The sequence below is a fragment of the Felis catus genome, chromosome A1 (genome assembly GCF_018350175.1).
Source record: "Felis catus isolate Fca126 chromosome A1, F.catus_Fca126_mat1.0, whole genome shotgun sequence".
In the NCBI taxonomy this organism is placed as follows: Eukaryota; Metazoa; Chordata; class Mammalia; order Carnivora; family Felidae; genus Felis; species Felis catus.
In genome coordinates, this window is record NC_058368.1 from 109,013,345 (window position 1) to 109,038,505 (window position 25,161).

Consider the following 25,161-nt stretch of genomic DNA (forward strand, 5'->3'; position numbering starts at 1 on the left):
ATTATTAAATTTAAAATGTTGAGTTTTCCAGGCATGTAACATACGTGTCTATTTGTTTTAAGTTTATTTATTTATTTTGAGAAAGAGAGAGAAAGAAAGAGAGCACAACTGGAGGGGCAGAGAACAAAGGAGAGAGAAAATCCCAAACAGGCTCTGCCCTGTCAGCACGGAGCCTGATGCAGGGCTGGAACCCACGAACTGAACTGAGAGATCATGACCTGAGCTTAAATCAAGAGTCAGCCTCTTAAGGGGTGCCTGGGTGGCTCAGTCAGTTAAGCGTCTGACTTTGGCTCAGGTCATGATCTCGCACTCCATGAGTTTGAGCCATGCATCAGGCTCTGTACTGACAGCTCAGAGCCTGGAGCCTGCTTCAGATTCTGGGTCTCCCTCTCTCTGACCCTCCCCCATTCATGCTGTCTCTCCCTGTCTCAAAAATAAATAAACGTTAAAATAAAAATTAAAGAGCCAGCCTCTTAACCAACTGAGCCACCCAGGCGCCTCAGACATATGTGTCTATTTATTTTTCTTTTATATCTATCCTAGAGCGAAGATTATATGCCTTTCATGTGTCCAAGTGAGTTTCTAGATATTTCTCATGAGTCACTGTGAGTGTGAATGGTAAATTATTTTCATCATATTTTCTAAGTTGCAACTTGACACTTTTAAAAACTATTAAAATCTATATACATATACAAACTTATCATATTCTGCTCCACCTGACTTGATCCCCCTACTAATTATAATAGTTTTCAACCAATTCTCCTGGATTTTATGGAGGCACAATCACAATATCATCTGCCAGTAATGATCATTTTGACTCTATTAATTATTTCTTTTACTTAACCATTATTTCTTTTTCTCACCTTTTTGTCACCTTTAGGATATCCAGAGAAATACTGTGCAAATACAATACAGGGTAGTGAAAGGGACATTGTTTGGATCTTGACATTAATGGAAATTTTATAGTGTTGAGTCCAGTATTGGCTTTTGCTTTCCAATACACATTCTTTAAAATGCTGGGGTGCCTGGGTGGCTCAGTCAGTTAAGCGTCCAGCTTCGGCTCCGGGCATGATCTCCCGGATCGTGAGTTGGAGCCCCGCGTCAGGTTCCATGCTGACAGCTCAGAGCCTGGAGCCTGCTCTGGATTCAGTGTCTCCCTTTCTCTCTGCCCCTTCCCTGCTTACGTTCTCTCTCTTTCTCTCACTCTCTCAAAAATAAATAAACATTTTAAAAAATTAAAAAATAAAATAAAACGCTAAGAACATTTCCTTCTCTTCATGATTTTCCAACTGTTTACTGTGAATGATTGGTAAATTTAATCAAATGTCTTTTGAGGGTTTCTTTTCTTTCCTTTTAAACTATTAATCAATGGATTTTGTAATATTAAACTAACCTTGTAGTCTGGGAAAATCACCAAGTTGGTAACTATTTTAACATACTATGGAAGCCAGTTTGTTATATTCACATATTTGATGGACCTGTCATTTTCTTGCAGGGATTCTATCTTGGTGGTAGGATAATAAATAGATCTTCACAAGATTATGGACGCTCTCCATCTCTGCCTGGCTCTGGAACATCACGGTTCTCTGAGGGAGACTGTTTGTGCTCCTTCTTTGGGCCAACAGTGCTTCATGCTTGAATGCCGATTGTCACAGCCCTTTGTGGTCAGCTAACCCTGGACACAGCTACTTCTCAGGGTCTGCTGGTCCCAGAGTTCTGGGCAGTGCCCATTCCAACACTTGGTGCATTCCTAGTCCAGACCTGCCATTTTCTCTTCCTCTTCTCTGAAATGAGACAGTTCTTGTTTAATTCTCAGCCCATAGAAGTTGTCATTAGATGTTCTTTTGAAGTGACCCTGGCTTCTCATGTGGGAGAGGCATGTCCCCTCCCCATTGCTTAGGCAAGACTGCCTTCCCACAAATTCGGTGGTCTCACAGGCAGCAAACAATCTGATCAGGTGTCCTTTCAGTGGGGGTTCAAGTCACATATATGCTTTTGCCATTGTGAGCGGGTATGAGAGATGTGGGGTGTGAGTGCAGCCCCTGCCTCTGAGGGTTCTGCCTCCCACTGCGTGCTGCCAAGCCTGGGTCTGCACGGCTACGGACCTAGCCTTGGAAGGGAAAGTAAGTGGAAAAGGATTTTGAAGATTCTTGGAAGCCAAGAAAATAGCCACCCAGGACATGAGACTGCCCATGGGCCTGGAGTAGCCTCAGCCCAGCTTCACCCTTGCAGGCCTGGATCTAGCTCTTCCTGCTCTAATCCCCATGGCCCCTTGCACCTGGATTCCCAGACTCCTGGGCCAGCTGGCAGCTGCTACACTCTGGTGGCAGAGCTCTGTCCCCACTCTCCCAGCAACACAGGCGGCCAGGCTCACACCAGGTGGCCACAGCTGGGGTGTCCTATGGCCAGGCCCGGAGGTGAGGTCAGTTAGAACATTCCTGCCAGCCGGATGATTCAGCCACGAGAGGAACCACAGGCACCACTGGGCAGTGCTGTGTACCTCTGGCAGGACACTTCACTGAGACCAATCAGTGACTAAAGGACCTGGTGCTTTAAGGCAGCCATAAGTCATAGGACGGGGCTGGAAGGACAGGCTGGAGACAGGCCTAGGCTGGCTGGGCTCCCAATGAAGCCTTTGCTGCCTTCACTAATCTCATTGTGGTCCCCAAGACCCCTCAGAGCAGGGGACAGAGTCAAACCTACACCAACGAGAAAATCATGGGGTGCATCTGGCTGGCTCAGTAGAGCATGCAATTCTCGGTCTCAGGGTCATGAGTTCCAGCCCCTTGTTGGGTGTAGAGATTACTTAAAAAAATAAAGGGGCACCTGAGTGGCTCAGTTGGTTAAGCATTCTACTCTTCATTTCAGCCCAGGTCATGATCTCATGGTTCGTGAGATGGAGACCCACATCGAGCTCTGTACTGACTGCATGGAGCCTGCTTAGGATTCTCCCTCTTTCTCTACCCCTCCCCCCACTTGTGCTCGCCCTGTTTTCCTCAAAATAAGTAAACAAAAACTTTTTTAAAAATTTAAAAATAATGAAAAATAAAATTCATGAGAGATGGGGACTGTGGAGGTCTAGCCTGAGGAAGTGGGCCAGGAAGTCTAGAATTTGAATCTTTGAAGTTATCTACAAATGATGCTGTACATTTTGTGTGTGTGTGTTACAAACATTTAATTGTGCAGTACTCAGGGCTAAAACAGTACCTGACACATAAAAGGCTCCTAAAACTATTTGAATATTTTATTAAGTAGAACTGAATAAAAAATTTTGTTGAATAAGTGAGCAAAGCATAAACAGCATAGGCCAGGCAGGGGCACCCAGGTGGCTCAGTCCGTTAAGCATTGGCTGCTTGATTTCAGCTCCGAGCCCAGTCTGGGTCTCAATCCCACGAGCCCTGAAATGATGACCTGAACTAGGGCCTGCTTGGGATTCTCTATCTCCTTCTCTCTCTCTCTCTCTCAACACACACACACAATAAACAAATAAACATTAAAAAATAAACAACATAGGCCATAACTCTTAAAACACTATTTTTACTTTACTTTCATTTTTATGTTTCTGGAAGCCTAGAGATATGGAAGTGGCCTGGATCTCTCTAGCTCTTTAAGAGGTCCTGGATATCAGCACTAGAGGTCAGGAAGAGGAGGAGGGTCCTCAGCCCAGAGATCTAAGTGCCCTGGGAGGCCACTTCTGAATGAGTCTGTGAATATGTGAACTGGGGCGGGGCTCCAATCCAGGCCTAGGCAGTGAGTCCCAAACTGACAGATGAGTGGTGGTGTGTGTATAAGGAGCCCCAGTATCTAGATTCCACACACCCCATGCTTGTTTCCTCTTTGTTATCCCTTCGCCTTTGGTGGAGCCTTACTCACACCTGACAGCCATGTCTCCCTCCCTGACCTGAGAAGGGGAGGGTCCTGCATCCCTGCTTGTGCCAGAGCATGGTGATGGTCAGGCCGAAGCCACGAGTCTCCAAGGCACAGAATGAGCACATAGTCCATGCTCCGCGATTCTTCTGCTGCTCCGCCTGGAGGAGCTGATTTATAAAAGGAGGCTCCTTCTCTGCAAAGAGATCAGCATGGTTGGCTGATAGAAGTCCTCAACTGTCAGGGGAAGCTGGAAACCTACGAACCCCTGGGTCGGGCTTTTCTATGGAGGATACAGGTAGAAGTGAGCCATCTGGTGCCAGGGGAGGCTGGGTAATCTAGGGCAGGCTGCCTGCACAACTCGAGCCTGAATGACAAGTAGGATAGAAGGTAAGAATGGAGGTAACCTTGTGGCAGAGCAAAACCATGGTGCCTTTATAAGCTGCCTTCTTGAGGCCCCATCTGCACAACACTCAATCCCACTCAATCTCACTGCCACCGCCAACAGCCTGTTTTGTCACTTCCCTGCCTGGGCTGGCTGAGCTGCCCTCTGGCTCTCCCGCTGTCTGCTGCTTCCCCCTTGTGTGTGATGCCACTCCTCCCAACACCCTCCACTCCCAAGCCTCAGGGCCAGGGCCTCCCTGGGCCCAGCTGGGTAAACCTGCCCCTGCCCTGCTGCCTGGCAGCCCCTTTGTTGGGACCCAGAGCAGACAGGTTTTCTCTGTGAAAATAGACACAAAGCAGGTCTGACAGGGGTGCTGTTGGAGGTTGTCAGTAGGACTCAGACACATCCAGTCCCTGCTGCAAAAGGCATGGCATAAAGCCATGAGGGCAGGGTCTTAAGCTCCAGATGAACTGCTTAGAAGCTGTGTCACCTTGAGGTGGTCACTCACCCTCCCCAAGGCTCAGTCTCCTAACAGGAATTGGTTCTGCTTTTGTGTCTGGCGTGGAATTTGGCTCAGACCCAGGAAATCAGCTTCAGTTGTTAGAGTCAGCTCTGTCCCTGTTTGGACTCTCAGAGACTGACTCCCTCTGGAGACACTAGCTCTCAGCCCCCAGAGGAGACCCAGCAGGGTGGGGAGTCACCATCCCACTTCCAAGTCCAGTTAATCAAGTCTAGGCTACACACACAGCAGGTACTCCGTAAGTGTTTGTTGAGGGATCAAATAGCACAAAACTAGAGCTGGGAAACTCCCTTGGTCACAGGCACGCCCTCCCCTACATGTTCTGTGGCACCAAACACAGCTCAAAGGCCAGCTTTGTTGCCTCCTTGACTGAGTCCTGTCAACCTCAGCTCTCAGCTCACCTCACAGGCTACACAACCCCACATTTCCTTTTGTATAGTGCCTGCTGTCCATGCTCCTGGCTGCCTCTGCTCCTTTCAGAGCCCTTCAAACCCTGCCTCAGGCCTGTCCAGGCTCCCTATTACTGTAGGCTCAAGTCCTAGCCCTACAGAAGGCCCGCACAGTCCCTCCTCATCCAGCCTTGCCACATGTTGCTGTTCTCTCCATCCTACAGACTCTCAGAGTCCTGGTCTTGACTAGCAGGTCTCTTGGAGAGCAGACCTCTGGGTGACCAGAAGCTATGGGGCCTGGAGCCAGGTCAAACAGGCCACCCTAAAATGGGGGCTTCTCAGGTTCTTCCTTGGCTGTCCTCTGGGGCCCTGCAGTGGTCAGTACTGTGGACTGGGTGTCTGGTAAAGAGGGGATGCCTGTTCAGGGATTTAAATCCCCTTGGAATCCAGACTATTGACTGGGGAGAGGGAGCTGGGCCTTCAGGAAGAGATGCATTGGCCTGAGGAGCTGAGTCTGAATGGGCAAGACTCCATCCAGAGACCTATGGCCACTGGACCAGGATGGCGCGGGTCAAGGTCTGAGCTTTATGACCAACCTCTAGCAACCTCACAGGAAGGTATCCTCATGGGATGCTCCACTACCTTCACTCTACCCCCACCCAGGTCCGCTTCCTACGCTGGGCACTCCCTAGGTTGGCCTCACCCTCAGTCTGAGGTTGTTCTTGTCCTAGAACTTCCCTCCCCCTTCCCCTCACCTCAGCCCCAAGGGCATCTTCCAGAGGTTTCTTCTCCTGCTGGAGCTTGCCAGCCCATTGAGGAAAAAGCATTGTGGTTTCTCCTGACCTTGGACAGACCTGACTGTTCACAGAGGACCTGGGCATAATGCCTGAGCCACTTGGAGCCCCTGAAGGACAGCGTCACTGAGTGTGGACTCCAGGGCAGCAGAGGCAGAAGTCTTCCTGCTTCTTGGCCCCTCATGCCCTCCCTGCTTCTCTCTGGGTAGTGGCCAAGGGGTGAGCTGAGATTATAGTTCCTATAACAATGATAATGCTATTTAATAGCAAATGTTTTTGAACACACTCTGTGTGCCAGGTGCTCTGCTGGGTGCTGGAGAAACATAAATAAATAAGATAGACACAGCCCCTGCCCCCATGGATGCCTTGATCCCAGCTCTGGGCAGGCACTGGCCATGGCATATGAAAAGCACTCAGTACATATTTGTTGAATGCATAGAGAATGCATGAAATGAATAGTCTGGTTATACCCAACACAGATGCCTGTGGTGGTGTGTAATGAGCAAGTGAAGTCCACTAGAGCAGAGGTGAGGTATGATCCAGCTGCCACCCATCTCCACCTTGGAGAGGACTCCCAGACCCTATAATTGCCACTTGACATGGTGCCCTACATGATAGGGATTCAGTAACACAGCACCCCCCAGGAACAACACCATTAAGAGTGAAATGAAATTCTGAGGGCTTCCTGGAGGAAGTATCAGGGACGGGTTGGAAGCAGCTTGTCTGACCTACTACTCAGGACACAGGGTACCTCAGGAGTGAAACCACAGTGTGGCTCTTAAGAAGGTCTGCCCCTAGGGGTGCCTGGGTGTCTCAGTCAGTTAAATGTCTGACCCAACTGCAGCACATGTCATGATCTCACAGTGTGTGAGTTCAAGCTCTGTGTTAGGCTCTGCACTGTCAGTGTGGAGGCTGCTTGTCAGTCTCTCTCTCTCCCCTCTCTCTCGGGCTTGCTCTCTCTCTCAAAATAAATAAATATACTTAAAAAAAAAAAAAAAAGGCCTGTCCCCAGTCTCTAGGAGCACAGTCTGCCCAGGCTGTGTCCTGTGGAGGGCACTGTCAGAAATGGGACTCAGATGTTATCAAAGACCCACTGTGGGGGATAACTGGCATGGACTCTGGAACTCACCCAGAAACTGCACAATGAAATGGGCAAGTTTATGTAGATTCTAGAAGAGCCACTCCCCACCCTCCACGCATCTTCAACTCTGTGATAGACACCTTCAGAGATGAATTATAGTGACCAAATGTTAAAGGGCTAGGAAAGTCATATTCAAGAGGACTACTTCTAGAAGGGAGAAATATGCTTCCCTAAAAAGGAAGTAAACTGGAAGGCAATGAAGTGATTTCAGGATGAGCCACTGACATTTCTCTGCCAGCTGAACAGACACCAGCACCCCACCTCCCAGAGAGGCATCCATGTTCCACCCTAAAGGTATACCCCCATTCAATGGACTACCCTGAGTTTGTGCCTCTTGAGTGGCCCTCCTTCTTGGGGGTTTTAAGAGATCCCATGGACACATCTCACCCCACAGCCTGTTAGCCTCCAAGGGCGGAGTCCTTACCAAAACTTGAGGGCACACAGCGTTGTCAAGAATGGCTAAAGTAGAACCTGGAGAAGGGAACAGTGTTGCCTTGATGTAGCCAAACACAAAGTGTCCAGGGGAGCCAGAGGGTAGTAGGTGTACTCTGGCCAAGCCATGATACCTGCAAAGGCCATTCACGGACATCCCTGGAGGACAATGATTCAGAGTGAAGAAAGTACCAGCACTGGGGGCCTCAAGGGAAGGGCCACCCACAATTCCATGCCCCTCAAATACATCACTCCCCTGCATTGGTGCAGCTACTATCCCACCACCCTAAGCTGCTCCTTTTCTAGGAAGCCTGGGGAAACAAAAATCCTTGCAAAGGAGGGGAAGAGGCTGTGCAGCCAGGGAGACGGCCTGGAAGAAGAGGGGAGCTGGAGAAGGAGTGTCCTGGGCAGGCAGAGACGCCTAGAAGGACAAGAGGCCACCTTGCTTCTAGAGTCAAGTCAGGGCCCACTTCTTCCAGACAGACTTCCTAGCCTCCCAGAACGAGGCTGGGTACCTTCCTGTTCTCACTCACAGGCAGCGCCTGCTGTCATCCTGTCTGTGTCCCTGGCCAGGACGAAGGCCGAAGGCTGCCCATCAATGCTTGCTGTTCAGAGCCCTCCTGGCACGGAGGAACAGGGAGGCAGCCTTGCCTGCCAGGACCTTGAGGAGTTTTCTGAGCAAGTCAGGGCCCCATCCCCCATTTGGGCCGGCCCCCACCGCCATCCCTCCTCAGCCTGGGGCGCTGCCCGGTAGAAGGGACTTCAAAGGGCCTGTGCCTGACCTTCCGCGGCCGCGCTGGGTCCGCGGACCTCAGAGCGAGGCCACGGCAGGATCCCTGACGTCGGGGCTGCCCCAGTCCCGGGGTCTCCGCGAACCCCGCGGGGGTGCTGGGCTATAGGCGCCAGGGTTGAGGGGCGGGTCCTCAGAGCCCCCCGAAGTGGGCGGGGCGGGCCGGCCGCGGGGCCAATCCGGGCGCGCGGGGAGCCGGGGCGGGGGCCGGGTGGAGGGGAGTACGGGGGCGGGCGGGCCGGGGGCGGGGCGCGGCGTCCAGGCGGCGGCTGCGGCGGCGGTGGCGGCGGCGGCTCCTCAGTGTCCGGCTCCGGCTCCGGCTGCGGCTCCGGCCCGCGATGCCCCACTCCGTGACCCTGCGCGGCCCTTCACCCTGGGGCTTCCGCCTAGTAGGCGGCCGGGACTTCAGCGCACCCCTCACCATCTCGCGGGTGAGTTTGATGGCCACGGGGCGGCGGGAAGGTCCTCCATCTGAGACCCTGCCCTCGCGGTCCACTCGAGACCCTGATCCCCGACGTCCCTGAAGTTCGAAGGCCAAGGAATGGCCAGGGAGACACACAGGCTCTAGAGGCTTCCAGGCATGGCAGTGTGGGGCCCCAACCGCCCCCCCTCTCTCCCGCTGGGCCTGCCTGCCCTGTCCCTTGAAGGATCCCCACCCCCTTGTTCACACACCAGCCTCCCTGCTGGTCTCATTTTGGGGGAGTGACTGAAGGCCAGGGAAGGACCGCAGTCGTGGGCCAGGGGTCTGGACCCATCGACAGAGGCCCAGAAACGCTGCTTAGGCTGAACCCAGTCAGGATTGGGGGCAAAATGACTCAGAGCCCCCTTCTAACAAAAGTCCCTGCCAGCAGAGCTGGGTGACCCCAGGGAGGTCTGGGGTCCTCTCTGGATATGAAAAGAGAAAGAGCCATCCACTTCCTCACTCTAGTTTTGGTCAGACTCTCATCTATGACCTCAGTTGTCCTATGGGGAAGTGACCAGGAGGAATTCAGGGCTTCCAGGGGAAGGGAAAGGGGAGACTTACTGTGAGGATGTGAGACCCCTGCCCACAAGACAACACAAGGTCAGAGGCCAGAATAGCCTCAGCCCAGTTCCTCAAGGTTCCAGGGCTATGCATTACCCCAGGCTTAGGACAGAGGAGAAAGCAGAGGGGGCACAATCCTGGGCGGTGGCTAATTTGAGGAGGGAAGAGGAGCAGAGGAAGGGATTCAGGCCCTGAAGAAGGGGTACCCAATCCGGGCGAGACAGGATCCTGGCCCAGCCTTGGGGTCCCTTAGTTTGAAGGGCTAAAAAAGGGGAGTCAGACTCTGCCCTTTGGGGTCCCAGACTAAGGGACAAAAGAGGACAAAACAGAGATCCTGCCATTGAAGGCTCTCAGTCTGGAGGGAAGAGCAGAGGGGCCCTGGGCCCATTTGAGGGCCATCCCTTATCCCCACACAGGCTGCTCTGATCTTTGGGGGCCTGTGTCAGGAAAACTGAGAACCACTTTCCCCCACCTTACTGCCACCTCTCTCCGCGGAGGCTGGACTAAGCTGGCTGGGCTTTCAGAGACTTCTTTCCACTTCCTAGGAGGGGGTGGGCACCCGGTGGAGCATAGAATTGTGGAATCCCTTTTCTGGGGGCCAGGGTGACAGGCAGGCCCAGCTGTCCTGGGAGGCTTCCCACATCTGCCCTTACCCCACGGCCACCAGGTTCCTGGGGCTGAGTGAGGTGGGCCTTTAACACATCCGGGAGCCTTTCATCTCCCACTTCCCTGAGGCACACTGCTGTGTGTGTGTGTGTGTGTGTGTGTGTGTGTGTGTGTGCGCGCGCGCGCGCGCACGCCTCTGTGTCTGTCTCCATGTGTGTCTTGCTGTGTGTCCGCCAAAGCGGGCTGGTGGGGGTGCTAGGCCAGCCAGCAGGCCAGGCACCCTAGGCGTGAGGCCGCTGACAGGCTCAGTGGCGGCGGCTGACGGCCACAGGCGGCAGGGAGCAGAGACATCTGTTGCCCACGCGGCTGCCTGCCCGCGGAGGAAAGGCCTCCACACGTCACAGTGGCAGCAGCAGCAGCGGCCTTGTTTGGAGCTGACAGGGATGTAGGTCCCTGGCAGGCAGGCAAGTAGCCAGGCTGGGAGAGGGTTTGCCAGAAAGAACCCCCCTTGTCCCCCAAAGTCATGTAGCAGCAGCTCAGACCCAAGGAGCCAGGATGCCTGAGCCTGGGTTTGAGTGGGATCTAGGGAGATCTCCAGGGCTGAGGAAACACAGGCCACAGCTTGCCCAACAGGTACCTCAAGGGCAGGTCTACAGATACTGATGATATGTGGGAGTGTCCTTACCAAGGGGGCTGAAGATCCAACTCCTTCCATGCTTCCAGGGCCTCCTCCCACCTACCTCCCTGTGGGGACAGCCACACTCAGACAGGGTGGAGGCTGGGTGCCTGGCAGAGCTGGGGCCTTGCAACCTCAGCTCACAAAGCTTCAAGGAGCCCCCAAGAACACTGCCCAAGGCTTCTTCCTCTGTGAACTATAGTGGTTGCTGGTCTTGGCTGGGCATCCATAGCATTCCAGGCCCCACCCTAATGGGTGTTGGTACCAGCTCCCCAGCAACCAGAGCCTGGAGTGAGCACCACCATGTGCCCAACCTATTGTGGGGACTTTTTGCCTTGATTCTTTCAGGTAGTCCTCACAAGAGCCCTTATAAGTAAGGACTCCCTCCGGCCTCACATTATAGATGGGGACACTAAGGCTCAGAGGAGCTAAGGTAGTGAGTGTATCCAGAGGAGCAGAGCAGGGCCAGGAGTCCAGACCTGTCTGGAACTTGCTGTGACTGGATGGGACAGTATGGCACTGGACTCTGTGACTCCCAGCCTATCACAGCATCTAGGCTGGGCAGAGTGGAGCAGGGGCTGGAAATGTAGCTACTACAGGTGAGGGGGTTGGTTCATGCCCCAGTCTCCCAGCTGACGTCACTGTTCCCCTCTCCCTTCCTTCTATTTTTTTTAAACTGTTTGTTTGTTTTGAGAGAGAGAGAGAGAGAGCGCACGTGAGAGGGGGAGGTACAGAGAGAGAGGAGAACAGAGGATCCAAAGCAAGCTCCATGCTGACAGCAGAGAGCCTGATGCGGAACTTAAACTCATGAACCATGATATCATGACCTGAGCCAAACTCGGGCACTTAACTGACTAAGCCACCCAGACACCCCCGCATCTATTTATCCTGCACTCAGCAGTCAGAGGGATAGGCCTGAATTAATCTGTGTCCTATGACTTCCCTGCTTAGAACCCTCCATAGTTCCAGACCACCCAGGAGAAATGCCAGTTTCTCACCTGGGCCTACAAGGCCTGCAGTTCTGGTCCCTGCTTCTTCTCTGACTTCTCTTCCATTGTCTCCTCACTAATGATGCTCCAACCCCAGGAGCCTGCTTTTACTCTCTCTCCCAGACGAGCCGTTATACATGCCAATCTTTCTACCTGTGACACTGTCTCTCCCCTGAAAGAGAAAATCACACAGTGGTTAGTAGATAAGACTTGGAACCAGTTGGCTTGGAATGAAGCCCTAACTCTGCCATTTATCAGTTGAGTGTCCTGCACTTCTCTGGACCTCAGTTTCCTCATCTAAGAAATGGGCTTTCCTTGAGGATTAATGAGACAATGCATATAAAGGCAGTTGGGAGAGTCATGGTTTCCTGGCCTCATGCCCTCTCTGACCAGAACTCCCCGAGCTAATGGAGTTGGCTGAGACCCAGCCACCCCTGCTTTCAAGAACTTCCTCCACCCACAGGGGCCTGAATGCACCCCTTGTGCTGGCTGAGTCATCCTGCAGCTAGCCACCCCCCTGAAGAAGAATACTTCTCTCCAGCATTGGGGACTGGGGCAAGGTGTCCCTTCCCCCAAGTCTCCCTTACTTCATCTGTAGGGATGAGAACAGCCTCTGTCTCACCAGGTGGTTGAAAGTTTGCCATGAACTAGTTATGGGTAAAGCCCAGGCCATGTCATAGAGCATGTATCCATAAAGGATAGGGGCCTGGAGCAGGACCTTGAGTAGAGGGTGGAATGATGCCTAGTGGGTGCTTCCCCAGGAGAACAGGCTTGTATAGGTGCCAGGCCCTGTGAATGAGCATTCATGGTGGTCTATTGGCTGAGGGTGTCATACTCTAGAAAAATATTCCTTGGGGCAAAAATATTTCAGGGCAGGTCAGCTTAGGCACTCCCCGCATCAAGATTCCAGCCAAGAAGCTGCTAGCACCTCAGCTTTGTCCACTCACTGCTGAAAGCTGGATAAGCTGAGCCTAGCTTGGCTTCCAGGAGCGCCCAACCCCAGCAATAGGAACAGTGTCACTGGCAGCTCTCGAGAACTGGGCACCACTGGAGAGGCTAAGTAAGAATGAGGGTGCCTACAGGGCCCCTCACTTGGTGAGCATATGACTCTTTTTTTTTTAACGTTTATTTCTTTTTGAGAGAGAGAGAGCATGAGCGAGGGAAGAGAAGAGAGAGGGGGGTACAGAGGATCCTAAGTGGGCTCTGCACTGACAGCAGCGAGCCTGATGTGGGGCTCAAACTCACAACCTGTGAGATCATGACCTGAGCCAAAGTCAGACACTCAACCGACCTAGCCACACAGGTGCTCCAGTGAGCATGTGACTCTTAATCTTGGGGTTGTCAGTTCAAGCTCCATGTTGGGCATAGAGATTCATTAAAAATTTTTAAATAAATTTAAAAAAATGAGGGTGGCTAAAGTCTATTTCCAAAGGCTGTGGTGGAACCAGGGATAGGGCAAAGGGTTCCCTGTTGCCTGAATTCCCCTCGACTCCTTACTCAGGCCTCCCTGTGAGCCTTTCCCCAACCTCATATGGCTCTCATGAAGGGACCAGTATTGTAAGAGTTTCCGTATATGGACACCATTTGACTGGAGTCAATAGTGGCACTGGAGTGGCCCGAGTGTCTATCCTGCAGAGGAAGTAGAGGTGAAATTGTGACTCAGGAGTGCAGACTGGCAGCTGGAAGTAGATGGCCTTGAACTTGACTAGAAAGGTGGTGACACAGACCCAGAATGAGGCACTTAGGGGAGGAAAATGGTAAAGGGGGTGCGCAGAGTACTGTGAGAGTCCAGAGAACCAGCTCCCAGAGGAAATGGCCTCTCTGCTAAGACCTGAAGGTGAGGAGGTGTAAGCTGATAATTATGGTTTGAGGTCAAAGGAAAGAGTGTTCCACGTGGAGAGAACAGCATTTGCAGAAGCAGGTGAGAACTATCTGGAGCTGTAAGTAGCCTGGATATTCAACTGGCCTGGACAGAGTATGGGTAGGTAGAAGTGAATGTGGGAGGTAGGGATGAGAGGAAACAAGTAGGGAGACAAGGTCACTAGGAAATATCAGGTCAAGGGGCTTCTGTGCAGTCTCTCTGGGTAGGGCACTGTCTATGTAGGGTATTTGTGACATGTCCATGCTTTGTATGTATCTGGGAGCACATGTGTTCCTGTGTGTCCTTTGTATGTCCTTGGGCACATATGCAGGCTACAAGAGTGACATCCTACTGTCCTAGTCCTATATGCCTTCACTTATATGCCCCTCTTTTATGCACTCACACCCCACCAGTCCTTCAGGTGCTAGAATTAGGAGTGTTTAGAGCAGAGGCTGCAGCCAGACCACATGGGAACTTAACCAGTGTCTTGACTTGCCTACCCACAGGTCATGTTGGCAGGAGGGCCACATAGCCCAGGTTCTGAGGTTGGAAGGGTTCTAGAGCAGAGACTGCAGCAAGGCCACACAATGACCAATTCCCAGTGATCTGGCTTGTCCACCTACAGGTCCATGCTGGAAGCAAGGCTGCGTTGGCCGCCCTGTGCCCTGGAGACCTGATCCAGGCCATCAATGGTGAGAGCACAGAGCTCATGACACACCTGGAGGCGCAGAACCGCATCAAGGGCTGCCATGACCATCTCACGCTCTCCGTGAGCAGGTATGCACAGGGCAGGCTGGGCCAGGATCATGGGGGCGGGGGGGTGGATTTAAGGGAAGGGTAAGTTAAAAATGGCCAGTGTCATGGGAGAGCTGAACCTCACACAGTCTCTCTGCCTCAGCTCATGGCACCCTGGTCCTCGGAAGTAGTGCTTTCCTGGGGGCCTGCCAGGCACTGTTTGGAGACGGGAGTGGCTTAAGAAGGGAAGAAGCTCCCTATTAGCTCAGGGCTGGAAGTGCATGGAGGGACTTATGGGAAGGAGACAGGCAGCCCAAATCAAGTATGAAATAAGACCTTGGGTGGCTTCTGGGGAGGGGGATGATTTCAGTCTTCTCTCCACCCAAGTGATCTGTTTGATGACCATTTCAAAGTGGTTTCTTGTCCAACACCTCATTTAACCTTCAAACCTGCTTGATAAGGTAAAACCTAGTATAGTCTTTGTATTACAGATGAGATAGCTGAATCTCAGAAAGGTTAGAGGGTGTCTAAAGTCACACAGCAAGGGAGTGAGGAAGCAAAATTTGTCCTCAGGTCTCTCCCTCCTAGGAGTGGCTGCTAACCACTCCTACCACCCTGTGGCTACCCTCAGCGGTCCCCACTATGGCCCGTGCCTCTGCCCCAGTTAAATCCGGATATTGTAGACTATGTAATGCCATCCAGCCTACATGAAGGGAGGATTGGGGATCACCAAGCCCCATCTGTACCCTATAAATGGTCTAGGATGCAAAGTCCACCTGGGGTGTTCACAGCCTTACTCAGACCCTGGGTCTTTGTTCATCTCTAAAGGCAGTTGGCCAGGTCCTGGCTGAGTGGGATCTCCCTGCCCTCTGTCTTGCTTGGATTCAGAGAAGTCAGACATAACTGTTCAGCTCTGCCACGTTCACTGCTAACAGGGACTTTCCATGACCCCCTGTGGATGTATGTCGGCAAAACCTCCCCAAACCACAACACGGCTAACTATGCCTTAGCGCTGGTAGGGCTGAGAGTCATTAAACATGTTAGGAAGGCTTCTGAGATAGTATCCATTTGTGTCTGGGTTCAGGTTGGGGTCAGGACCCCTGACTGTGCTCCTGGAGCTGATTCCAAGTCCAAGGCCTTGTACCCTCCACCTGGTCCAAAGTAAGGAGCCCCTGGCCTGAAAGTTCAGCAGAGCTGGTTCTCATCCAGACTCTTTGGGGCCTTAAGTACACCAGATGACCTTTGTGAACCTGGGTTTCCTTCTCCCTAAAGAAGGACCACATTCATCACCCTCTCCCAGACTGAGGTACAGTCTGGCTGGGGAAAACATCAGCACTGCTCTGCCCACGAGTAGCCTCTGTGGTCGTCCCACTTGGCTGGTTTCCTGGGCCCTGACTCACCTCCGGCCTTGATTTTACATGGCTAAACAAGGGAAGCCCTGGTAGTAGTGGGGTGAGGGAGGCAGCAGAGGCTTATAGGGGGCCTGAGTCAGGAGGTTCCCAGAGGGAATGATGTCAGGGGAGGGCAGCAGCATGGGGGCAGGGTGGAGGTCCCCCTTTCTTCCTTCCTTCCTTCCTTCCTTTCATCCCTGCTCATTTGTTCCAAGCCAAGCATGTGTGGAGCCAGGGGCCCCCTGATCTGTTCTACCTTGCCTCCAAATGCTGCCTGGCCATGGAGCAGGTGAGAGCACATTCTCTACTATCACAGATCTGGGTTCAAACCCCAGCTCTGCACTTGAGAACTGTGTGGTCCTCCAGCAAGTGATTTAATCTTAAATCACTTAATCTTAAAGCTCTCCGCTTCCTTAACTCCAAAATGGGACTGTCTTGTGATTTGGGGATTGAATGCTTATGACACACCGGGTCTGCTCAGGGTGAAAATCTGGGGTCCTGTCCTCCAGCTCCCATCTCCACTTCTCACACATGCAGAGTCTGGGCGATCACAAAGGCCACCATGACCCTTTGGGTCAGAATTTCTTTTCCTGGGCACCATCTCACCTGTAAGCCTCTGAACCCGCTCTGTAGCCTGTTTGCTATGCCAGGACCTATTAGAGCTGTGGGTTAGGGCAGTAACTTGGGAGCCAGGCTGAGAGGGCTGGGGCCAGATGCCAGTGGGGATGATGTTGCCTCGGGGCAGCAGAGCTTTGGTTCCACAGGGCTGCAAAAGGCTGTGGGGGAGAAAGGCTAGTCTGCAGGGGATTAAGGAATGGGCAAAGGTGAGGAAATATAGAGTAAGTGTGGTCTACAGGTGTAGACAGTTAAAATCCTTCACTGGGTGGTGGACAGAGAGAGAGTTGAGTTGCTGGCCCAGTGGTGACACCTTGGAAGGCACCCAGATGCCTTTTGAGATGAGAGGGGACATTATTGGTGTAACCTGCCTCATTTCACACCCACCTGTCAGTCTGGGGTTCCAGGCACCCTCCTGAGCTGCCTCCTCACAGGGCTACTGAGTGGCAGGACTGGGCCCCAGGCCCATAGCTTCTCAGCTTTGCCTGCCCCGCCTGCCCCGCTTATGGCAGGTTTATGATGTTTTTCTCCCTCCTGAGTGGTGTTTGGCTTTTGGTTTCTATGGTGAAGCAGGAATTTCCTAATGGCCTGTTTCCCATCTGGGCTGGGCAGACACTGGTGATGACTCTGCCTGCAGCAGGAGGGGAGGCGCACCCCTCAAAGCCTTTATTTCACCTCCCCCAGAGCCCCTGGATGCCTGACCTCCAGGCCAGGCCAGAGGCTCTGGATGGAAGGGGATAAGTAAATGGGCTCCTAGCTGATCAATGTGTGAGGCCTGGCTCGCCCTGCTATGAGCTCGCCCTCTTTACGCTGAGGCCACAGAGAGGGTGAAAAAAGTGGGGAAGCTTCAGGGCTTCTGTTGCATCCTCCCTGGGAATGAGACCAGAAAGGCATGGAGCAGCTGGTGGGGAAGGAACACACAGCCCCACCCTAGGTGGTGGCTGACCTGGAGCTCTATCTCCTGCCGTAATGGCCACCATTCTGGTGCAGGGGCAAGTGCTACAGTGGTGTCCTTTGCCGTGCCCGATGCCAGGCCTGGTCCTGGGGGGCTCTGGGTCCAGAGCCCAGCCCCTCTTGGACCTGGTCCCAGTCATATTAGGCACACTAAGCAAACATACCTGACCATTCTAATTTCTGCTACAGGCCTGAAGGCAGGAGCTGGCCCAGTACCCCAGAGGACAAGGCTCAGGCACAGAGGATCCACATTGACCCTGAGGCCCAGGTATGTACGGACACCACCTGGCCTGGCCTGGTTCAGAGCGAGCCCAGGGCAGAGGGGCCAGGCCTGGTCCATGGGTTAAACTGCACTAGATGTCTTCACCATGGCTTTCATATGCCCAGGCCAGAGCCTGAAGCAGCAGACTTCTCTAGGCCATGTCTGTACGCCATCCTGTGCTCCCCAGGTGATGGACATCTGCTGGGGGCTCTGTCTATACTCTAGGCAGTCCTAGATTCTGAGACAAAGGGACCTCTAATGGGCAGGAACGGGGCCAGGCCTTAACTCAAGCCTACTACTCACCCAGCTGGGCTTCACTCTGGTGCCTAGTGATGCCAGACCAAGAGGAAGTCACCAGGCTTGGGGCCGGGGTGGGGGGAAACGTTGAGCCATGGAGTGACTTCAGACTATTTAGGTTCTCTTCTGTCCCATCTTAGCCTTGGATGCCTGGCTAGAGCCAAACTCAGGCCTGAAGACTGACTTTAGAATATAAGGCACTTCCTTGCCCTATCTAAGACTACAGTTTTCCCCTGGCCGGCCTGTGATTGCACCTAGCAGACCTCAGTCTGCTCAGTCGCCTCTCTGCATATAACAGGACTCATAGCTATGATACTGTCCTCAAGTGGAGGAGGGGGGCAAGGAGAAGCTGCTCTAGGGCTTGTTTTGCCATGGGCTTGAGGGGTAGCCAAGTGGACAGGGCTGAGGTATCCAGAGCCAGCTCAACGTCTCTGGGCCATAGAGTTTGGACCAGGTGGAGCAGGACTAGTCTTTGATGGTGCCAGAGCTGTGGGACTCAGCATCTGGGGCTATGGCCTCCTGGGCCTGCTTATTCTACTTTCTCGCCACAGAGGCTTCACTATATAGAAGGAAGGATCCGCTATGGCCTCTCCCTCACCACGTATCCCAGTCCTCATCTTGCTCTGATATTTGTTTCCTACCTTGCTTTTGCTGGAATCTCTGAGGCCAGATGCTTACTACATTCCAGGGAGTGCCCATTCTGAAAATGGAGAGGCATTTAGCAATTCTGGGTTGGCAGAAGCCAGGGCCAAAGGAGTCCAAAGTAGGCACATTAGTCACCCAAGGGTTCAGAGAGAGCTCCCTGGAGGAGGGGGTATCCAAGCCAAGACCTGAAAGACTAGGAAGAATAAGTCCGGCAAAGGGGCATGGAGAAAGGAGGTGTATGAGGAAGCACAAAGGCCCAGAAGTGAGATTGTGCATCATAGGTTCAGAAAAAAGAAAGCTCCTAGGTGGGAGTGCAGAGGCAAGGGATGAGGTGATAAGGCAGAACCACAGAGACTCTCTCGGTTTCCTTTCTCCAGGACCTCAGCTGTTCCTGCAGAGATTCATGGCCACACTTGTGTGTCTGAAGCTTACCCTGGTAGTCCCTTGGACCTCAGGGGAGGTGCCAGGGGAAGGCAGGGGTTGACAAATTGACCAGACTTGACGTGGACCAGGGGGAAGGCAGCAGCACAGTGTAGGCCCCTGGCACATATGTGAGGCCCAGCTCTCACATGTGAGTGCAGGATGGATAGAACAAGAGGGTCTGAATTTTGGAATTTGAAGCCAGCTCTGTTCAGTCCTTCAGGAGAGGCTCAGGGCAGGTGGGCTTGGGGGCCAAAGAGCAGCTGCCCTGCCCCCACACTTTCCCTTTCTGACCTCCTTGAGGACTAGGCTGCCAGTGGCTCAGGCTGGAGTCAGAGGAATTTTCTACAAGCAACAGGGCTGCCGCTCAGCTGCTGCCCGCCCCTTGTACTTAAAAGTCATGAGCTCTGTGGGTGGCAACAGAAACACCCCCATCCAGCCCCCACAGGGCTATGTCCTCAGGAACACAGACACAGGGCTCATTGTCCCCAAAGTGCTCCCATCCTCCGCCTGCAGTGGGGAGCGGGTGGGCCCAGCTAGAGCCATCAGAGGAGGAGAAAACCACAAGTGGCCCTGAGACCAGCACAAGGTACCCTGGCACGCACCCCCGAGTGCAAATAGGTCATGTAGGTCATGCAGGGTTATAGGAGAGAGACCGTTCTTCCTTCAGGCCTTACATGGGAACACAGGAGGCATGTGGTCCAGCCCAGGGCTGAGAAAGGATTATGATAACGGAAGCTTTCCCAGAGAGGATGCCATTTAAGCTGAGAACCTGGTGATGGGTTAAGGCAAGCCAGGTAGAGCAGGCAGCCCTAGCACACCAGCCTGTTCTTCCCAGACCAGCAGAGAGCTGGAGTTTGGCCTCTAGGAAGTTCTACCTGCTCATCTGGATTCAGTACCCACTTCCATCCAAGCTGAGTGTCCCAGATTCTGACCACACTCATGTGGGAGCTGATGAGAAAGCAGGCAGTTACTCCCAATCTGCTGATTATCCCACTGAGGCTTCAAGAACCAAATCAACAGCTGACGGATACTCAGAGAGAAGGAGCACATGGTACCAAGTGCACCAGCGCAGAGAGGGGGGAAACCAGGAATAGGAAGAGGAGCTCAGGAATGCCCGTGATAGCCCTTCGTCCAACAAGCATTTGCTGTGTGCCAGGCAGTATATGAAGTGCTTTGTATGCAACTGTCTCATTTTATCCCAAGGAATTTATGATACAGATACCATTACATTCCCCATTTCACAGATGAAGAAATAGATTCAGAGAGGTGATAGAGCTGGGACTCAAACAAAGACTGAGGTCACCATGTGTATCCTAACCACTGAGTTCATACCTAGAGAGGCGGCTGCATGGGAGGCCATGGGAGGGGCAGTGGCTCTGATGACCCTGCATGGACTCCCACACCCTGCTGGGTGAGTGAGGGCCTCCTTCCTCCAAGATCTTCTGACTCCCCTTCCTGTTGAAGCCTCCTCCATACCAAGCTCAGCCCTGCCCCCACAGCCCATGGCCCATCTGGTCCCCATTATAGGCCAGGCCAGCCTTGCCTGCCTGTCTGCCCTTCAGACACATGTGCAAAAGTGCTCAGGTTTCTCAGGGGCTTTTGTTCGGCCCAGTGGGGATAAGGGCTTTCCTACTGCTGTTTGCCTCATTGATGGGGGCCCACCTGGGCAGTGAGACCCTCCCCTTTGACTGTTGGGGTGGGGGAAATAGGGGTACCACGCCCACTCAGTGACTGGTCCACCCATTCCCCAGGCTCCTGCCAAGGTCAGAGGCTGCAGAAAAAGCAGGGGCAGTCCAGATAAAGCTCTGCAGGCTCCACTGTGCCCCAGTGCTGGAGGCTGCCTGGCATGGGCTCTTTCCCCCTAGAACAAACATCTTGTCCACACCATCTAGTCTCTCCATCCCCACTGTAGAGCAGAGGAGAAATTTACATGTCATCTCCCAGGCTGAGGCTGAGACCCACCTTCATAGCCTGGACTCTTGTTCCTTATCTTAAAGTCAGGCTGCTCTGGCCACCAATCTCATCCCAGCCATGGAGGCTACTATAGCCATCCCCAGGGTGACCAGCCCTGGCTCTGAGAATGTGAGACTGTGTATGTGTGATTAGGTGTATGTTGGTGGACTGGCTGGCACTTGTGTGTTGTCTTCGTGCATGTGTTTGCCTGTAAAAGTCCTTGTGAGAGTGTGCATACCTGTATGTGCCTGCAAGCTAGGGGCAGATGGCCCTGGACTCTTCCGGGACAAAGATCCCCAGTCCCCATTCAGATCCACACCTATGGAGATACTGCCCTTTTCTCATGAGCTGAGGAGGCATTTTCAAGGCATTCCCTGAAATGTTTCAGCCAAGGGCACCAGGCTGGCCATGGGGTGATGGGGTGGGGATCCTTAAGCCCTGACCCAGCCGCTGCCCCTCATCTGCTCTGCCTATAGAAAGCCACCCATATTGTGCTAGGAAACATGAAATGGAAGCAAAGGTACAGACCTAAAGGGGGCTGACCTCACAATGACACCCTTGAGCCTGTCTGCTCCCACTCCCACTGTGTGCTTTGGGCACACAGTGATTGATGACTCTTCCTGGCTGCAGGACAGGAGTTTGTTTTTCACGTTCACGACTATGGGCCCATACAGTACCCAGCACAGTTCTGGCAGGTAAGAAGGCTTGGCACCAGAACCATCTCTGCAAGGAAGCCACACACTTTGCTCCAGTCACAATGGCCTTAAAAGGCTTCTTGGAATGGTCCTGCCCCAACACTATCCCTTACGGGCACTGGTGGTGAGAACCACCACACAGTTCATGTGCCAAGGTTGAATCTAAAGGCACTCAGATTTTTGTGTCTGCCTTTCCATGGTCATTTCTCACTTCTGCTGGGGTTGAACCAGTCCCAAGTTTCAGCCCTTCCCTGTCCAGGCACCACAGCCCAGAGATGCCAGAGCCAGGGTAACCAGCCAACATCTAGGAAGGCCTGGCATAACAGGGTAAGGGTGGGATGTGTACGTAATGGCCAGAGACCCTACCCCAGAGGGTTTCTCAATGCTTAGGCCCCTCTCTCTTGTAGGATGGCAGTCCGGCGACCAGCAGGCGGCCCTCAGCCACTGGGATTGGGCTAGAAGATGGCAGGCCAGGCCTGGGACCTCCTTATGGGCAGCCATCTCATCTCCCATTGCATCACAATGGCAGCAACAGTGAGGCTACCTTAATGACTCAAATGAGCACCCTGCATGTGTCTCCACTTCACAGGTAGTACAGAGAGATGGCCTTTGAAGCCACACCCAGATCCCATCTTAATCCCTGATCCCTCAAATCTCATCTTGACCCCTGACACTTGATCTCTGGGTCTCAGCTGGTTTCACTCTGATCCATGAAACCTCACCAGACCCCTGAGCTGGCAGAGGGGAAGGTTGGTACCACAACCCTGTCCCTTGGTGCATCTTTTTCACGCAGCACTGACCCAGCCAGAGGCTTCCCACGGAGCCGAGACTGCGGAGTGGACCTGGGCTCCGAGGTGTACAGGATGCTTCGGGAGCCGGCTGAGCCCTTGACTGCAGAGCCCAAGCAGTCAGGCTCCTTCCGCTACTTGCAGGGCATGCTAGAGGCTGGGGAGGGCGGTAAGACTCCTGCCAACTTGCCCCACCTACCTTCCCACTCCCTCAGTAGCCTTGAATTGCTCCGCCCCCTCTCTTTGCGTCCCCATGCCCTGCCTCCCAGCCATCTGCCCCTGCCTTGTCTCCTCCCAGCGTTCCCACACCGCTCAATGCAACTGTGAGTGCTGATTCTCACTCCACCCTTGTCGCAGTCCCTGGTCCCATGCCCTCCAAACCTCGTCCCCAGTCGCAGTGCTGGTGGTCCCTGAAGCAGGGCCCAACCCACACCGCGTAGAACTGAAGTTATTCCCTTTTCTCACCTCTGCACCTGGCTCATGCCACTTGCGCTCCGGCTTTCAGGGGAGCGGCCCGGGTCTGGCGGCCCCCGCAACCTCAAGCCCACCGCCAGCAAGCTGGGCACTCCGCTGAGTGGCCTGCAAGGACTGCCCGAATGCACACGCTGTGGCCATGGCATCGTGTGAGTACACACCCTGCTTTCCCCACCCTGACCCGGGTACTCCCTTGGCCCCGCCCGAGGCCCTGAGGCCCCGGATGGGAGCGCTCACGAATGCGTCAATCAGTCGCCGGAAGCAGCCCTCTCTCCCCGTCTCCCCATCAGGGGCACCATCGTCAAGGCTCGGGACAAGCTTTACCACCCGGAGTGCTTCATGTGCAGCGACTGCGGCCTGAACCTTAAGCAGCGCGGTTACTTCTTTCTGGACGAGCGGCTCTACTGTGAGAGCCACGCCAAGGCTCGCGTCAAGCCGCCAGAGGGCTACGATGTGGTGGCGGTATACCCCAATGCCAAGGTGGAACTCGTCTGAGCTGCTCCCGGAACTTCCAGTCTCTGCTTCTGCTTTTAATGCCCCCACTCGGCCCGTGTAAATATGTTTGCCCCCTGCCTCTCTAATAAACTCCCTCAGCTCGGCCTTGAACATGTCTGTGCCCTGGCCTGCCTCCCTCTAGCACAGGCCATGACTCCCGAGTGTGGCCTCTATGTCCTAGGCACTGGGTGCATTGGTGAGCAAGACAGGTGCTGTGCTGTCTTCAAGGAGGCCACAGCCTAGATGGCTGGCAGACATAAATCACAAGGGGCAGTTATATTAGTAGGGAGGTGCGATCTGGGGTGCTATGACTGATGTCACACCAAGGGGTCTGATCTGGGTGGAGTCAGAGAAGGTGTCAACTGAGGACTATACAGAGAGGAATCGTGTATGCAGAGGTATGGCAAAAGTAAGCACAGACGGGAAAGGTCTCCTCTGGCCACCAGCAGAGAGAGGGCAGCCCCTAGTAGCTGCAGGTGGGATTGCTGAAGGGTGGGGGGGGGGGCAGAAATCCCTGGGACTGCTGATGGCGGTACCTGCCCCCTGACCTTCCGCGTTCTCGGCGTTCTCATGTGTCTCTCCCTCCCCCTGCCCACTATTCTTTCCTCGACCCCTTTTTCTTTCTCCTTCACCTCTCCCCCCACTAGGGGGCGCGCATAGAGAGTGTTGGGGGAGGGCCTGTGAGAGTCAGGAGAGGGACTGGGGAGGGGGGGCGAGGAGGCGGAGAAGGAGAGAGAGAAAGGAGGAGGGCCTAGGACCCCACCCTTCACGCAGCTCCAATCTCCAAAGCCCAGGGTAAACACAACCCCTTCTCCAGACCTGGCGGTTGATTACCGGGTGGTGGGGCGACCTGGAGCCTTTAATGGATCCGTTGCTTATGCCGGTACAGACTGGCGCTTTTTAAAAAATATAAATGATATCAGAGTTGGTGAGTTGTGGCCGTTCACAGGCAACAAACTGCCCTGGACTCCAGGTCACACGGATCTGCGCTCTCCACAGCTTGCTCCCGGCCGGAAGCAGCCTCATTCGCTGAGTCCCCGTTTACTTAGCTAGCCCTCAGTAATGTACCTTTGTGCTATTTTCAATTTTGTACTGTCACAAAAACCACAAAAGATTTATCGTTTCCCCCTCTTACTATCAGCACACGACAGTGCCCGTTAACTCACGCTCTTGCTATCACAGGATAGTATCTCTCTCTCTTTTCATTTTTTGCCAACCCGATGAGTAAAATGCGATACTTGATTGCTTTAATTTGCATTCCTCTGATTACCGGTGATGCACATTCATTCGACAAATACTTCTGTTTGCTGTTGGGCGCTGAGTGAACAGCTGGGAACAGAATGGTCTTCTCCCTCCAAGACTTCTTCTCCTGTGAATTGCCCTAAACCCTTTACTCATTTTTCCGAGACTCATTTACTTCTTGTTGATAGGACCTTTTCATACTTTTGCAGGGGTCTTTTTCACTTGACTTTATTCCACTATCACGTTGACTTAATTACTACTGTTGTAGAGTGTAATATGCCAATCTCTCCTTGTTCCTGGTTTTTACAAACATGTCAAGGCTGTTCTTGTACATTTCTAATTATCGAGGTTTAGACTCAGGATGCCAGACTCGGAAAAACAAACAAACTTTTTTGAACTGTGACCCTGACCCTCCAGACTCATTTGGCAAGAACTGGTGTAAAAGGTAGAGTCCTGTCCTGAAAGATACTGTAATCCGTGTTTACCCTGCATTTATTCAGGCATGGTGTACATAATCTCGTAAATTTTTATTTCTGTTTACTTCTTGTAGACATTGTGTTCCTGCTTTAATTTGTTCTCCCGCCGCCTCCTCCCCACCCTGAGGGAACACAGGCCAGGACAGCGGACAGGTGCCCCCTGAAAAGTGAGGGGAAAAGAGACAGGGCTGGAGTCCAGAGTCCTGGTCCTGCGGACGATCCCGGGTTCCGCCTCGCCCGCG

At 53.3% G+C, this 25,161-nt stretch overlaps 1 protein-coding gene and 1 long non-coding RNA gene across 5 annotated transcripts in view; one reads left to right on the forward strand and one right to left on the reverse strand.

Annotated features, from left to right (window-relative positions):
• Nucleotides 1–1,173: 1,173 nt before the first annotated feature.
• LOC109500470 overlaps nucleotides 1,174–25,161 on the reverse strand; it is a 35,759-nt gene continuing 11,771 nt past the window's right edge. The window contains exons 3-4 of one of the 3 annotated variants that reach the window (XR_006598777.1): nucleotides 11,623–11,785; nucleotides 1,174–1,784 (exon numbers count right to left, since the gene is read on the reverse strand). This is a non-coding gene — a long non-coding RNA (uncharacterized LOC109500470). Of the gene's footprint in view, nucleotides 1,785–3,521; nucleotides 4,064–8,746; nucleotides 10,693–11,622; nucleotides 11,786–25,161 lie in introns of those variants that run through there. The other 2 variants (XR_002158025.3, XR_006598780.1) reach the window with 2 other exon arrangements.
• PDLIM4 (PDZ and LIM domain 4) lies at nucleotides 8,617–23,312 on the forward strand. Of its 2 annotated transcripts, XM_003980749.5 has the most exons (7): nucleotides 8,617–8,749; nucleotides 14,100–14,251; nucleotides 17,359–17,437; nucleotides 21,852–22,033; nucleotides 22,238–22,401; nucleotides 22,738–22,855; nucleotides 22,997–23,312. In XM_003980749.5, the coding sequence occupies exons 1-7, from the start codon at nucleotides 8,657–8,659 to the stop codon at nucleotides 23,199–23,201; spliced, it is 993 nt and encodes a 330-aa protein (XP_003980798.2). In that variant the 5' UTR covers nucleotides 8,617–8,656; the 3' UTR covers nucleotides 23,202–23,312. The 2 variants fall into 2 exon arrangements, with proteins under 2 accessions (XP_003980798.2, XP_003980799.1); XM_003980750.5 differs by lacking the exon at nucleotides 22,738–22,855 and having other exon boundaries at nucleotides 22,997–23,067.